Source organism: Nyctibius grandis, chromosome 18 (assembly GCF_013368605.1).
Source record: "Nyctibius grandis isolate bNycGra1 chromosome 18, bNycGra1.pri, whole genome shotgun sequence".
In the NCBI taxonomy this organism is placed as follows: Eukaryota; Metazoa; Chordata; class Aves; order Nyctibiiformes; family Nyctibiidae; genus Nyctibius; species Nyctibius grandis.
Genome location: NC_090675.1, coordinates 8,441,403 through 8,454,330, shown reverse-complemented (window position 1 = coordinate 8,454,330; position 12,928 = coordinate 8,441,403). Strand labels below are relative to the sequence as shown.

Below are 12,928 nucleotides of genomic sequence, written 5' to 3'. Positions count from 1 at the left end.
ATGGTCACCCTGAATATAACAGGCCCATATTCTTGCATTCCTACATTTGTGGACTCAAAACAGTTTTCCTTCTTTTAAGATTAGCATTCTCCTCTCATGAAGCTTTTAATTTCCTTTCCACCAGCACACCAATAACTGCTTTTACCACTCCTCAGTATGCAACATGATTTGTCACGTTGCCATTCTCTGAGTGAAATGTGTCACTGAGGAAATTTGGAATAATTTTTTTTCTTCTAGCAAATTCAAACTTGAGGCAAATCAGGTAAATGTCTCCTTGTATTACACAGAGTAAAAATCTTTCTGGGTTCATAAGAAAAACCGACATAGAATTGGGTATCAAAACCAGCCAGCTAAATTCAGCTTGGTTTCCCATCCTGCAGCAGTCCAAACATCATCAGGATTAACAGTGAACTCTGAGCACAGAACATCAAGATGTAGAAATCCCATTTCCATCACCTGCTGCAGCTCCTTTTCTTTTCTTTCTAAGTGTGAAGGTCTCCCTATATGGTACCAGTTTGGGCATTCACCAGTCGCAGCTCTCGTCTCAGTAACCAGCCCAGGTTTCTCAGACGACTCCTACTAAGAAAGTTAGCTGGAATGGAGCTGCTGACCTTTTGCACTGAAATCTCCCTCAGTCCTGCAGGAACCCCCCTAGTTTTGTTATGGTTTTCTTAGCCAAACGTTGCATCACTTGAGCTAATCCTCTGTTTTGAAAATTATCATTTATGGCATATTATTTGAAATTGCAGTATTTGTATGAAACCATTGCTTTATTATGGTCTAGAAGATGTTCTCTCTCTTCCTCCCCCCCTTTATCTTCATATTTTAACACTTCACATTGCATCTGTAAAGGTATATTTTATTTTCAAGTACCTTCATTATGACAATTCACCTCAACATACTGCATCTGGAGTCATATTTTCAGTGCCTGCTATAGCCTGTACACATATCAATCTATGTTTGCATCTGTGTATTACAGATTTAGATACATTTAAATGGCAATTTCTGTAGGTGTAAGAGTTTTGTGGTGGGGGGGTTTTTTTCTTTTTCTTTTTTTCGTTGAACTCTTTAGATACTCTGTGCGGAGGCTTAGTCAACATTTCCTTGGAGGCTGTCAAATATTTATGCAAGTCTCAGAGATCTCAATTTGAAATTAATGAAGGCTGCTCAGCCAGAACAATGACAAATCTATTCCATTTACCTGCTCAGCAGGAGGAGGCAGCAATACCTACAAAAAAGGAACCCACAGCGTGCTCTTCTGTTTCTCAGGTTTCCAAAGGCCTCTGAGAAATACAGCAGAATCTTCCTTTTTGAAGAGCCAGATTTATATATCCTTCTTATCCCCAGAATCATTTACTTATTTTTTTTTTATCAAAAAAAGGAAAGAAGAGACAGAGTGGTTTGGTGACTGTATTTTCAAGATCAAACGACAGAATTTCTCTCCAGAGATTGTTCTTCATTGTAATGAGCACCCCAGAAAGTTTTTCAAGGTTATTTAGGTCAGCAGAATCCTGAAACAGTTTAAGGTGCATGGCTTTGAGCTGAATGCTGCAAAACTCAGCCAACACAGATAAATGGAGAAAAGGAAATTTTCCTTTTAAGCATGAAATATCTTTATACTACCCTTTGCTAAAAATATATTTTAAAAAGTAAAAGCCATCGTAAAAACTATACTGACTGAAATAATTCAGAATTAAATTCTATCTTCCCACATATATTTGACTTTGCTCTAAGGATAAAGGAGAACAACTGGCACTTGCCAACAAGCAGCAGGACCACATAGTCTAAAGTGCTGATAAAGAAATTCAGGGCCACCAGGTACAGTCTTATGAAGGTGCACTTAAAAGAAAGGAGCGATTTCCACCTGGACTTAAGGAGCAAAAATTTGATAAAGTACAAGTACAACCAGAGAAAGGCATTTAAAAATAAAGAATTCAATAGTAAAAGTTGAAACTAGACAAGATTCAAAGATGAGAAAACTTTGACTAAGAAATTAGCCACTAGCTCCATCAGGAGTGGTGGTGGATTCTCCATTAATCTTTTTACATCAATATGGGATATTCTTTTACAAGAAATCTAGTCCAACTTCATTTAGCTAGCTGGTAGAAGGAACTAATTTGAGGGAAATCTAGTACCATTCAAGGGGTCACACTAGATGGATCACTGACGTCAATGCTGGCTTTAAAAATCTATGAATTATCTGCCAAGTGTTCCAGCATACAGTGTCAATGAAAGATCCACACCACGTAAAATTGTACATTATCATGCGCAGATGTACTTACGTATGATCCCATCCGCGTTGTCCACATGCTTTGGTAAGTAGTGTGCCGAAAGATCACTCTGAAGGACTTCATCTGAAGTTGCTCTAGCTAAAGCAGCAGCCAAAAATGAAGGGCAATTACTGGAAAAGAAAAAAAAAACAAAACACAAAAAGAAACCCACAAAAAGATATTTTAATCTGATTTCTCTGGGTAACCTGCAGTCAGGGAAATACATAACAATACTTTTCTATCAACAAACAGGAATTTGAACTAAGATTTGTAAAACTTCTGATTCTTCTTTGCTAGACAGCACCACAACCCTGCAGCAAGACCTCAAACTCACCATATGGATTTTAATAACCCTGTTTCACTCTTATGCTCCCTGTTTCTTCAGTTTTAATGTTCCGTTTTGTAACCTCTATTAAAATGCTTTTCAAATCTAGACTTCAACCCCCCTGCAGAGTCTGCCATGCAGCCCTTGCATAGCGTACATTTTCTACACGTGCATTATACACTTTTTATCGTAAGCCCTTTCTGTCCAGTTTCTCCTAAGAACTGGAGTCAGGCTTCCAAAGGATAAGAGAATTCCTCAGATTTCAAAGTGTCCAAAACCTCACCAAGGGACACTGAAAGTGAAGGCAAACCCATAGGAGGTATGAGGTTGATGTGCATAAGGTTAAAAAGCTCCCTCACGAGTGATCGCTATCAAGAATAAAGTGGCTTTAACTCACTGTAGCTTAATTAAGCCTGATATCTCCCAAGGTTAATTAATCTATAGCAAACCAAGGCCACTTGAATGTACGTTCTCTCATTCAAGAGGAGTTTAATACCTCTTAATTTATGCATGACACTGTATTTCCCATTGGTCTGCCTTAACTTCTCCAGGTGTCTCTTGCTGACACAGCCTGAAACTACCAGTTTCCACAGTTATCATCGGGGTAACAATGTCCTCCATAAGACATGTCTACCATTCCAGGACTACGTAGAGACATACGAGCCAACTTCAGTCTCAGAAACCCTCCATCAACAAGAGAATTCTGTGTCAGCTAGTCCAAGGAACAGGCAACGAGCACATACTTCAACCTATTTCCTCTGCTTCGGCCCGGTAAGTCTGTTCACACGCTTTTAGCATGGTCGGAGAGGGGCCATTAGCCTAGAAGCATCAGTCCAACCAGATCCAGAGCAGAAAAACTACTAGACACAAAACCAGGCTCATCAGACTTTGTTCTGGAGCCTAAGAAGCACATGGCGACCATCACTTGCAAGCACATTTGGTTCGCTGCCCAGGAAGGCCAGCTGCCATCCTAAACTGGCCCACATGCCGTAGCTTCAGCAGCGAAATCTGAATTCCAGAAAAAAAATAAATCAGATTCACTACATGTGGGTTTTTTGGAAAAGCCATTTTACCATAAAGTTGTCCAGATTCATGATACCAAATGCTGCTACAAACACTAAGATTATGTACCAGATTTAGAAAATGTACACAAAATAAGTCCTCCAACCCTCATCATTTACTATTCAACATATCTATAAGTTATTTAAATACAAGATTAGCAATAAATAGCTTTGTCCCAGTGACATATTGTCATGAGACAAGCTCTGACCCTTGAAGTTACGCAGAAAGCCACTCATGCACCATCAGTAAGAGTATTTCCTAGAATTAGCAGCCCAGTATTCTGCTCACGCAGAACCTCCAAGCCTCAGCAACGTGCGCGCTAATGAAGCACGACTGCTGGAGGAAAGCGGCTGTCTTGGGACTGGCTCTTTCCAGCACAACACAGGAACTCTGATCCTATTTACATACAGCAATGCCCGGTGGTAAGGAGGAAAACACACCGGGACCTCCTTCACTTCTGGTGTGTGTAAAAGCGGATTTTTTATCTCGTCTTGTCCGCCTTTATTTAGCTCACAAAGAGCAGGTTTTTCATTTCTATTATTAGCTCCAGTACTCCAGAGTGGTGATACTGGTTAGTGTTCATGTTACGTGCAATTTCCACGTTACAACAACAGCGAGAGATGGTGATGCCTGGGATACAGCAGTTACCAACACTGCGAGGACAGCGTTCTGACAAAATGCGGAGAAAGATTAAGGTTCAGCCTAAATAACGCAGAGCAGAAGAATCCACGCTGAAATCATTTACAAACAGAAGCCAGACAGAGCTCGCTTTGGTTTCCCAGTCCAAGGCCCACCCTCACCAGCTGAGTGCTGAAACTTTTTAGGAAAAACCAAACTTATTTTGTGTCACTTAGAAACAACCCCTCAGGAATGTCCACTGATGGGCAAAGAGGGAACCTGGTCAAGAACTGAGGCAACAAGAGTTGTTAAAATAGAGACTCAGGACCTAAACAGCAGAGAAAAAATATGCCCCAACACGAGGAACCTCTTCTCTGCCTGGGCTTGGAGGGTGGGAAGGCCACGTCTATCAAGACCCAGAGTCATGAACATTCACATCTGGAATTTTAGATATTTTAACCGTAGTGACAGATTACAAAATGGAAAGAGGCATTTGCAGGGTATGTAGCTGGTCAGAGTATTTCCCCAATCAGCTCCAAACGCTATTTACATGTCCCCACAGCCAGTGCTAGCAGTTTCACACAGGAGGTCTTTATCCAGCCAAAGAGTGCACGTCCATTACGATACTAAACCTATACAAAAAGCCACTAAAGATGTTATTAGATAAATTAGAGGATTTTAAGTACAACCTTCCTGATTCTCTGGCAGCATGTGCGTGTTTAGAACACCCACAGTTGCATTGCAGCAATCCTGGAATAACTCTGCTACAGCAATAAATCAAGCCTAGAAGTGGGCCGTTTCCATCAATTAAGTTTGAGAAAAACAGTCTGAAGCGGGCTTAACCCAGCCTACACATCATTGTTACCAGCTTAACACACAACTCTGCTCCTTCCTGATAGCATTAAAGTGGTGAAGACCTTCCAAACGTTTCCTCTGAGCTATTCCTCTGTGCTCTAAATCTTATATAAGGTCTCCTTCTAAAAAAAGTGATGGCAAATTTAAAATTCTTATTGCATGAAAGTTCACCGTTGGGGTTTGAGTGACTTATCAATTTTGATGGAAAAGGTAGAGAAAATAAATTAGCTGAAGGCTTTCCTTCTATGTCTGGCCACTCTTTGTCCTAATAATAACAGCTGCCTGCCAAAGAATTAATTGCCCCTGACATTTGTTCATCACAAAGCTTCTTATGCGGCCGTTACAGGACTATGCCATGTAAGCAGGCAAGTGACCAGATGCAGACAGATGACTTCTTCTTCCTGATTAGCACAACTCTTTACTTGGCTCCTGAGAGGACTTTAGCTGAATTACTTCTCTGCTTCAAGGAACAGCAGACTGCACTGGAGGGCTTTTTTACTTCTTTTAAAACAGATTAGATGTTGAAGTCAAACTGCTATCAGGACACTTCATTATTGTTACACCAAGACAAATGAAGAAGCAGGTCTAGGATCTTTGTTTTTATCACAAAAGTGACCATTCAGGTGAGCACCTGCAGCATCCCACAAAACAGCAAAGACCCCCACTCGAACGATGAGACTTTGCCACACTGGTAATCCTCACCTGTCCTTCACATCTTCTACACAAAACAAGTAGCAAGCAGGATCCAAGGGGACATGGGAGGTGCATTGCATCCTGATGCTGGCGCAACTAAGGATTACCTTTTGGCTGCTGAAAATAAATTCTTCTGCCACATTCTAGATTCTCAAATGCTATTAGTCATTAAGTTATGTCAAATTGAAACTGGGAGAGCACGATCTTGTTTAGCAGAGAGCTGAGAGCTAGAATGCCTACGTCTATTCATAGCCATGCCACTAATTCAGCAGCTGACCTTGGACGAGTCACTTCACTGCTCAGACCTTCGATTCCCCATCTACAAACAAGGGATGATAATGTCATTTCCTGAGGGAGAGGAAGAGGAGAAAGGCTGCAGAAGGCTTAATTCAGTGTTCGTAAAATACTCCGAGATTTCTAGATAAGAGCACAACCGAAGGGAGAAATATCAAGATGATAGTGGGAGATTTTTTTCGATCTATACAAGATTTATGGAGCTTTCATACTTTTTTCTCACTCCATATTCTCTGTTCTCATATGCTGCCAGAAGTGCTAAGTGGAATACAGAGGAAACAACAACTCTAGAGAGGCAGATTTAGTCTGATGCAGGCAGCTAACTCACAGTCATAAACAATGCACAACATAAACACATTTTTAGAAAAGTTGATGCATCTCAAAAGGGGAAAACCACAAAAGAAAGACATCAAGTTCTTAAAACTCAGTAATGCTGGTGTTCCTGGAGCGTTAGCACTGCTGATGGGAAAATGATGCTACAGACACATTACTGCCCCTGACCAAAATACACAATGGAATGCCACCAGTGCTGAAAATACTTAACGCTGTCATGGTCTGGTGTCACTGACGAGGCATCACTTACCCAAACAAAGCAGGAAAAATGGACTGAAACGTACTGGTGCCTTTCAAAGGCCAGAACGGTCAGTAAATCACAAAACATAGTGTTCCTATTACCTCAAGAATCCCCTGACACGACAGAACAGCAATTGTTTTAGTTAGAATGAATCGTGATTTAAATAGAAATGCTGTTCAATCTGCTGAAACACAAAACAAATCCACAGGCAAACAGTATAAAGCATCGTATATAGTTTCACACAGCAATCCAAGACCAAGAACACGACTTGAGAAGAACCAAGCACAGCTCATGCCCGTAAGGCCTACAATTTACTGTGTTAGTAAAACACTTTGTAGGGATGACAAGCTAACTGCACCCTTTCCAAAAGACATTATACTAGGGATGCAGCTCGGTAAACACCCCTGCGTTAATGTGGCCCATTGCAAGTTCTTGTTAGCAAGTTTTGCAAGACTCAGTTTAAGAAAAACCTCATTTGTCCCCACCTGTATTTACAAAACACTCCAGAGTCTCATGAGACTTCTTCCAGATGGAGCTTCTGATACAGCCTGGAAGCTCTTTGAAGAAGCCTTTAAAGTCTTTATTATTATTGAACGTTCCCATACTGTGAACGGCAGCAGTAATGAGCAGAGAAATTCTTTGGGAAGATCCTTCGGCTGTTCACCCTGCCCTCCCTTCAGCTGCCTCCTGTTCCAGTGGCCAGCCAGAAAGACAAGGTACCACTGAGGGGCTCCTGTTTGTCTCCTACCTCCTCTAAGTCAGGCAGGACTCAAGAGAGGAATATTCTGTTAATAATCAGTCCTTAGACCCCAAAATGATTATGGATGTATCTTCTAATTATGCTAAGCGAACGCTATTTCCAGCTCCTGTCTCTGCAGGTTCTCCTCTCCTTACAAAGCATCGCTCTCTCCTGCAAGCTCACCGCTCACAGCCGGTGAAAGTTCAGATGCTTGTTTAAAGCCTGGTCACAGTGGACAAATGGAGTATGGGTTTTGTTCCTGACACGTGGTGAAACCCTGCACTAGATTTTAGCTGCTGCAGTGAGTTACTAAAAAAAACCCAGCACGCACACACAAAAAAAGAAACAAACAGAAAAAACAATGCACCTTTTAAAAGATTGCATAACCAAAGCTCCTTGAGAAGTCATTTGAGCTGGCAGCGTTGAGACAGTAAAGATGCTTGATAAATCTGTTTGAAGGAGCTGAAAATGTGCTACACAAGGCAGCTGCTATCTATAGGCTTCACAGAGACAGCTGCCTGGTCACATTCAAAATGATTCTGTCCTTGCGGTGACAGCTGTAAGCAACAGAAATATAATACACAACCATTGCAAAAAAACACTCTTTCCAACGTGTTTACCATGCCCATATTCTACACAGACACCGTGGTGGTACTTCTTTTTTTACCAAATATTTAACCTTTTGCATTGTGCTCACTGCCATATTCTAGAGCATATGATCAAGTTTATATAGATATTTTCCTGCAGTTAAGTCTATTAGAGGTGCACTGCTCATCAGAGAACATCTTCAACAGCTGGATTAAGATGCTTTAACATACCAGACTTCCAGTATTTATCACTGTATTTATTTTGTAATAGCTGTATCTTACTTGTCGAAGCATTTACAGAGGCTATAGCCTCAGAAACCTCTTAAAGACTCCACAGATAAATATAATGAATGAGAATAAAATTACTTTTGTAAGAACAATAATTTCCCTTTGCAAGTTCTTATTAGGGTCAAAGATTTTGTTGATGGTGAATAATACAAGCTCTCAACTTAGTTGCAATCATTGAAAGTCTATATTGTAAAATAGAATAAAACCTTATATGATAGGCAAAAATACTTTATAGTCTCAATTTTAAAATAACCACCAAAAGAACAACAATTTAAAAATGCCTTTAGAAATAACCTGTTACCTATCACTTGCTAACCACTACAAGTCAAAGTCATTGGTTTTGACTTTTTCACAAATTTCACTCTGAGACAAAAGAGATTAAAATTCTTTCCTAATTTTTTAATGAGATAGTAAGAGTCAACAAAATGCTCTCTCTAGTAAAGGATATGTGAAATAGGTATGAATGGAAACCTCTAGGAAATCTCTTTTTGTGGTCAGATGGGAAACATTTGCAAAACCACAGAATTCAATTAAGAGTGCATCGGCACCGATCCCATAAAAGGGCTCAGGTGCTGCACTCATCTGTCAGGGGTTTTTGACAGGATATGATCCACAAGGAAGTAAAGAAAGTGCTGTGCTGCATGGCATATCCAACTAATTAAAAAGAAAATCAGGACAGAGAGCAAGATTAAAATACTGGCAAGATGCTGAAAAAAAATTGCTCCTGAAAGCATGACTGCAAGAGCATCACAGAATCACAGAATGTTAGGGATTGGAAGGGACCTCGAAAGATCATCTAGTCCAATCCCCCTGCCGGGGCAGGATTGCCTAGACCATATCACACAGGAACGCGTCCAGGCGGGTTTTGAATGTCTCCAGAGAAGGAGACTCCACAACCTCTCTGGGCAGCCTGTGCCAGTGTTCAGTCACCCTCACCGTAAAGAAGTTTTTCCTCAAATTTAAGTGGAACCTCCTGTGTTCCAGCTTGCACCCATTGCCCCTTGTTCTGTCAAGGGATGTCACTGAGAAGAGCCTGGCTCCATCCTCTTGACACTTGCCCTTTACATATTTATAAACATTGATGAGGTCACCCCTCAGTCTCCTCTTCTCCAAGCTAAAGAGACCCAGCTCCCTCAGCCTCTCCTCATAAGGGAGATGTTCCACTCCCTTAATCATCTTCGTGAATGAAGATGATTATATATATATGAAGATGGTTCATATATTCTTTTCTCTGCCTACCTGGGAGACCTGGCTGCAAAGGGACATCCCACCCCGTCTCTGCGGTCGGAGCATGGCTCACGCCCCCAGTCTCGGAGGTGCGGAGGCAGCTGGCACCGCGTTTGTCGATGGATGCCACATCTCAGATCAGGCCCCTTTCCAGCTCCGTTCGCACACGCGCTCAACCTCTCTCGCACCAACGTGTTGCAGAACACGTCTAACACAGGCTTTCTGGCACACCGCTACGAACATCTTTCTCGCTAGAAGCTAAATAAAGGCCAAGTAAGAGACACGACGTTACCAGCAGCAGGAAGAGCAACTGTCTTCAACACATGAATTAGACTGAGTCCTCTAATCCATTTTCTGCTGCGTAGCAAGTCACTACTCCCTTCCTCCGGAGGGGTAAGTGCACATGACAGTACATAAAGCTAATGAAATGTAAGCAAGACAAAATAAAAAGCTCACCTTCGCCTCTTTGATGAGGCACAATGTCACGAAGGCTAGTGTGTATTTAAAAAATAAATGGTTGCTGACCACAAACCACTCGTAAGTGTTTGTGATTTAATGACTGTCACTAAAATGCAATTGACACTGAAGAGGTAAACTGTGAAGAATCCAAACTACATAAAACAGCTTCTACAGAGCTATTCAGCTGAATAGATTGTCTGTATATTGTCTTTGAAACCTAATTCTATGGTTTCTCTAAATCATTCTCACAATATGTCAGTTCTGAGGTTACTTATATTTCAATCTCTGTAGAGCTGCTGCTACCTGCATTAAAGGCTGCTTTTAAAATGACAGAAGTCATCTCCTGTAACACGAACAACCCTTAAAAACCCACGATGAATCTTCCAGGAGCTGAAAGCCAAATTACTGCAAGAAATTGAATTCCCAGAAGTGACTGTATGGTAGTTTTCTTCATTACATCAAAGAATCGAAGATACAAAGTTTGCTGTTGAAAATCATATTCCAGGACTAGAGTCCTTCACAGCTGTATTATATCCATCTGTTATTAAAAGAAAGGTAAATCCAGACTTTGAAGGAATGCACAGAGAAACAATCTTATTACAGAAATGCACCAGAATCCATGAACCTCAGTTACAATATTGAGATGTTGAGGATGTATCTATACAGCAGTCTCCTCCTATGTAAATCAGAACCTTTTCTATCTGAGTAGCAAGATTCTGAGTGATTAGAGTCTTTTATTAAATTTTAGTTACTGCTAGAAAATGCATTTTACAAAATTATTAAAATATTATTATAAAATTTTAAAAAATACTACCAAGCCACTAGCAAGATGGACATTTGTTATAAAGCCTAGATCTCTAGGGCTTAGCTATGTAAAAGAAAACACATCAAAAAAAAAAAATCTGTATTTACCCTCTCATTAATTAAACAAAATAAAGATAATTTATTGGAATTACCCATACATGTGACTTTCAGGAATTTATACTGAGATAAGAGATCCTTCTGGGTTTTGTTGTTATTGTTTCACAGGGATTAGCGTGCACATCCACGCGGTGCATCCTCTGTTCCAACAGAACGCTGACCATTCCAGTGACATGCAGCCCTTGTAACCAGAGTCCTCTGCCCGCCATTCCAAACACCGGTCACTGCCTACTTAGCGTCTCCGTGTCTGCAATGGTAACGACGCCTACAGCTATGCAGGACGCATGCTTACCTGAGGAAGTACATTTCTTAACTGGAAACCCAGTGTCAACAACAGTTACCTCGTAGTGAGTTTCTCTGCTAGACTGAAGCCTGTTTAAAAGCTCTACAGGGCATTAAAAATGTCATTGATTTTTCTCTCGTTGGCTCTCAGTCAATTTGAAAGTCAGCATAATTCAATATCTTTCTACTAGTTCCATTAGCAAAGAAAGGAATCCATGCCTCAATCTATGCTGCCTTATTGGAAAAAGTAATTTAATTTTACATCTGAAAGTGTGCCAACATCAGCATAAAACCGTACACAGTATACATAAAATTTAATTTATAAATTCTGTATTTTGTCAAGCCAGAATGAGATGCTGCCTAAAATCAATGAGAGTGTCCAAACTTGCTCTGAAGATATTTACATATATTCTTTTTATTTCAGGTATTTTATGTTCTAGTCAGAGTTTTGGATGATTCTTCTCCTTACTATAAAATTTAATGACATACTATCTAGAAAAGTTCATGTTGCAGAAAAGCTTGTTACAGCAGGCACACTTTGCCCCTAAAAGTTCAGGCACATAATTTACTTACCACTGATTCATCTCCTATTTTTTTTCGCTGTTAAAAAAAAAGCTTTCATAGATATGTCCCTTAACCTGAAGAGATATATTGTACAAATTTGATGCGTCTAGAAATAAATTTTAAATAAGAATCACCCAATGCAGAGCATCTATTTTATTTCAGATCAGATTAACGTGCCGAAGTCTTCTGATTACTCGTCAAAAAGAAAAATGTATTCCACTGTAATAGTTAATGACTTAATTTCAAACAAATGAAACAAAATGCTACACAGCAGCACATATGTATCTCTACTGCAGATCATCAATAAGGCAAACAAATGTAAAATGACTTCTTGAAAAAAGGGTGAAGACAATGAATCTACGGTGCCCATTCAAATGGGCAACTTCCAGTAACACCACATGGAGCTAATCCCCAAATAACTGCGCTTGTATTGTAATATTTGTCTTCATGTAAATGAGAAAAAATAAAAGCTGCAGGCCAGGATTTTCAAATGACATTCGATCACTTAACTTCTTTCAACCCATTGAACAAATATCAAACCTAAGGCAAAACACACCCCAGAAGATTTACGACCACTGAGTCAGCAGAGAATGTTCTCTCGCTCCCTTCTCACTCTCGTGAAGCGCAGTCCATCATACAAATGGCTTGGGTGTTTATGCCAGATGTAAGATTAGATAATTAGTCATCTGAGTCCTGGATGTCAACTCTTTTGTGATATAAAATTTATTCCAAATGCACCATTTATAATCAGCTGACTTGCAAAAGCATTCTGGTGTTATACAATAATACATCTTATGATGTACAGCCAAATAGCTGCCACTCTGTAGTAACACGTTCTGTTCCTGCTGTAGCAATACCCTGCCTGATCTTAGCCCTTCTGACGACTTAATTTTTTGTCTGCAAAATAGGGATAATGATATTGACCTTTGAAAAGCAATTTCAACTCTAATGATGAACAGTAACAAGATGGGACAGATATTATTAATTAACCCTAAACTGGGAATGGAACAAGAGAACAGCAATTCACTTGCACTGGTCACCAGAAAATACTGCTGCTCTTTCACCTACTTTCTCTTGAGCACGACTTGCAAGATAATCAAATTAAAAGCAAACATGAAAAGACTCTACAGAACCTTTAAAAATCATTTTACTGATAAACATATAACTAAA

General features: G+C 40.1%; 1 protein-coding gene across 2 annotated transcripts in view; it reads right to left on the bottom strand.

The window, feature by feature from the left end:
• The window catches only part of PPM1E (protein phosphatase, Mg2+/Mn2+ dependent 1E), a 59,124-nt gene that overhangs the window by 10,700 nt on the left and 35,496 nt on the right, over positions 1–12,928 (bottom strand). Inside the window, exon 2 of one of the 2 annotated variants that reach the window (XM_068415775.1) lies at positions 2,283–2,401. In XM_068415775.1, coding sequence (XP_068271876.1) covers positions 2,283–2,401 — 119 coding nt within the window. The remainder of the gene's footprint in view (positions 1–2,282; positions 2,402–12,928) is intronic. The other variant, XM_068415776.1, reaches the window with a different exon arrangement.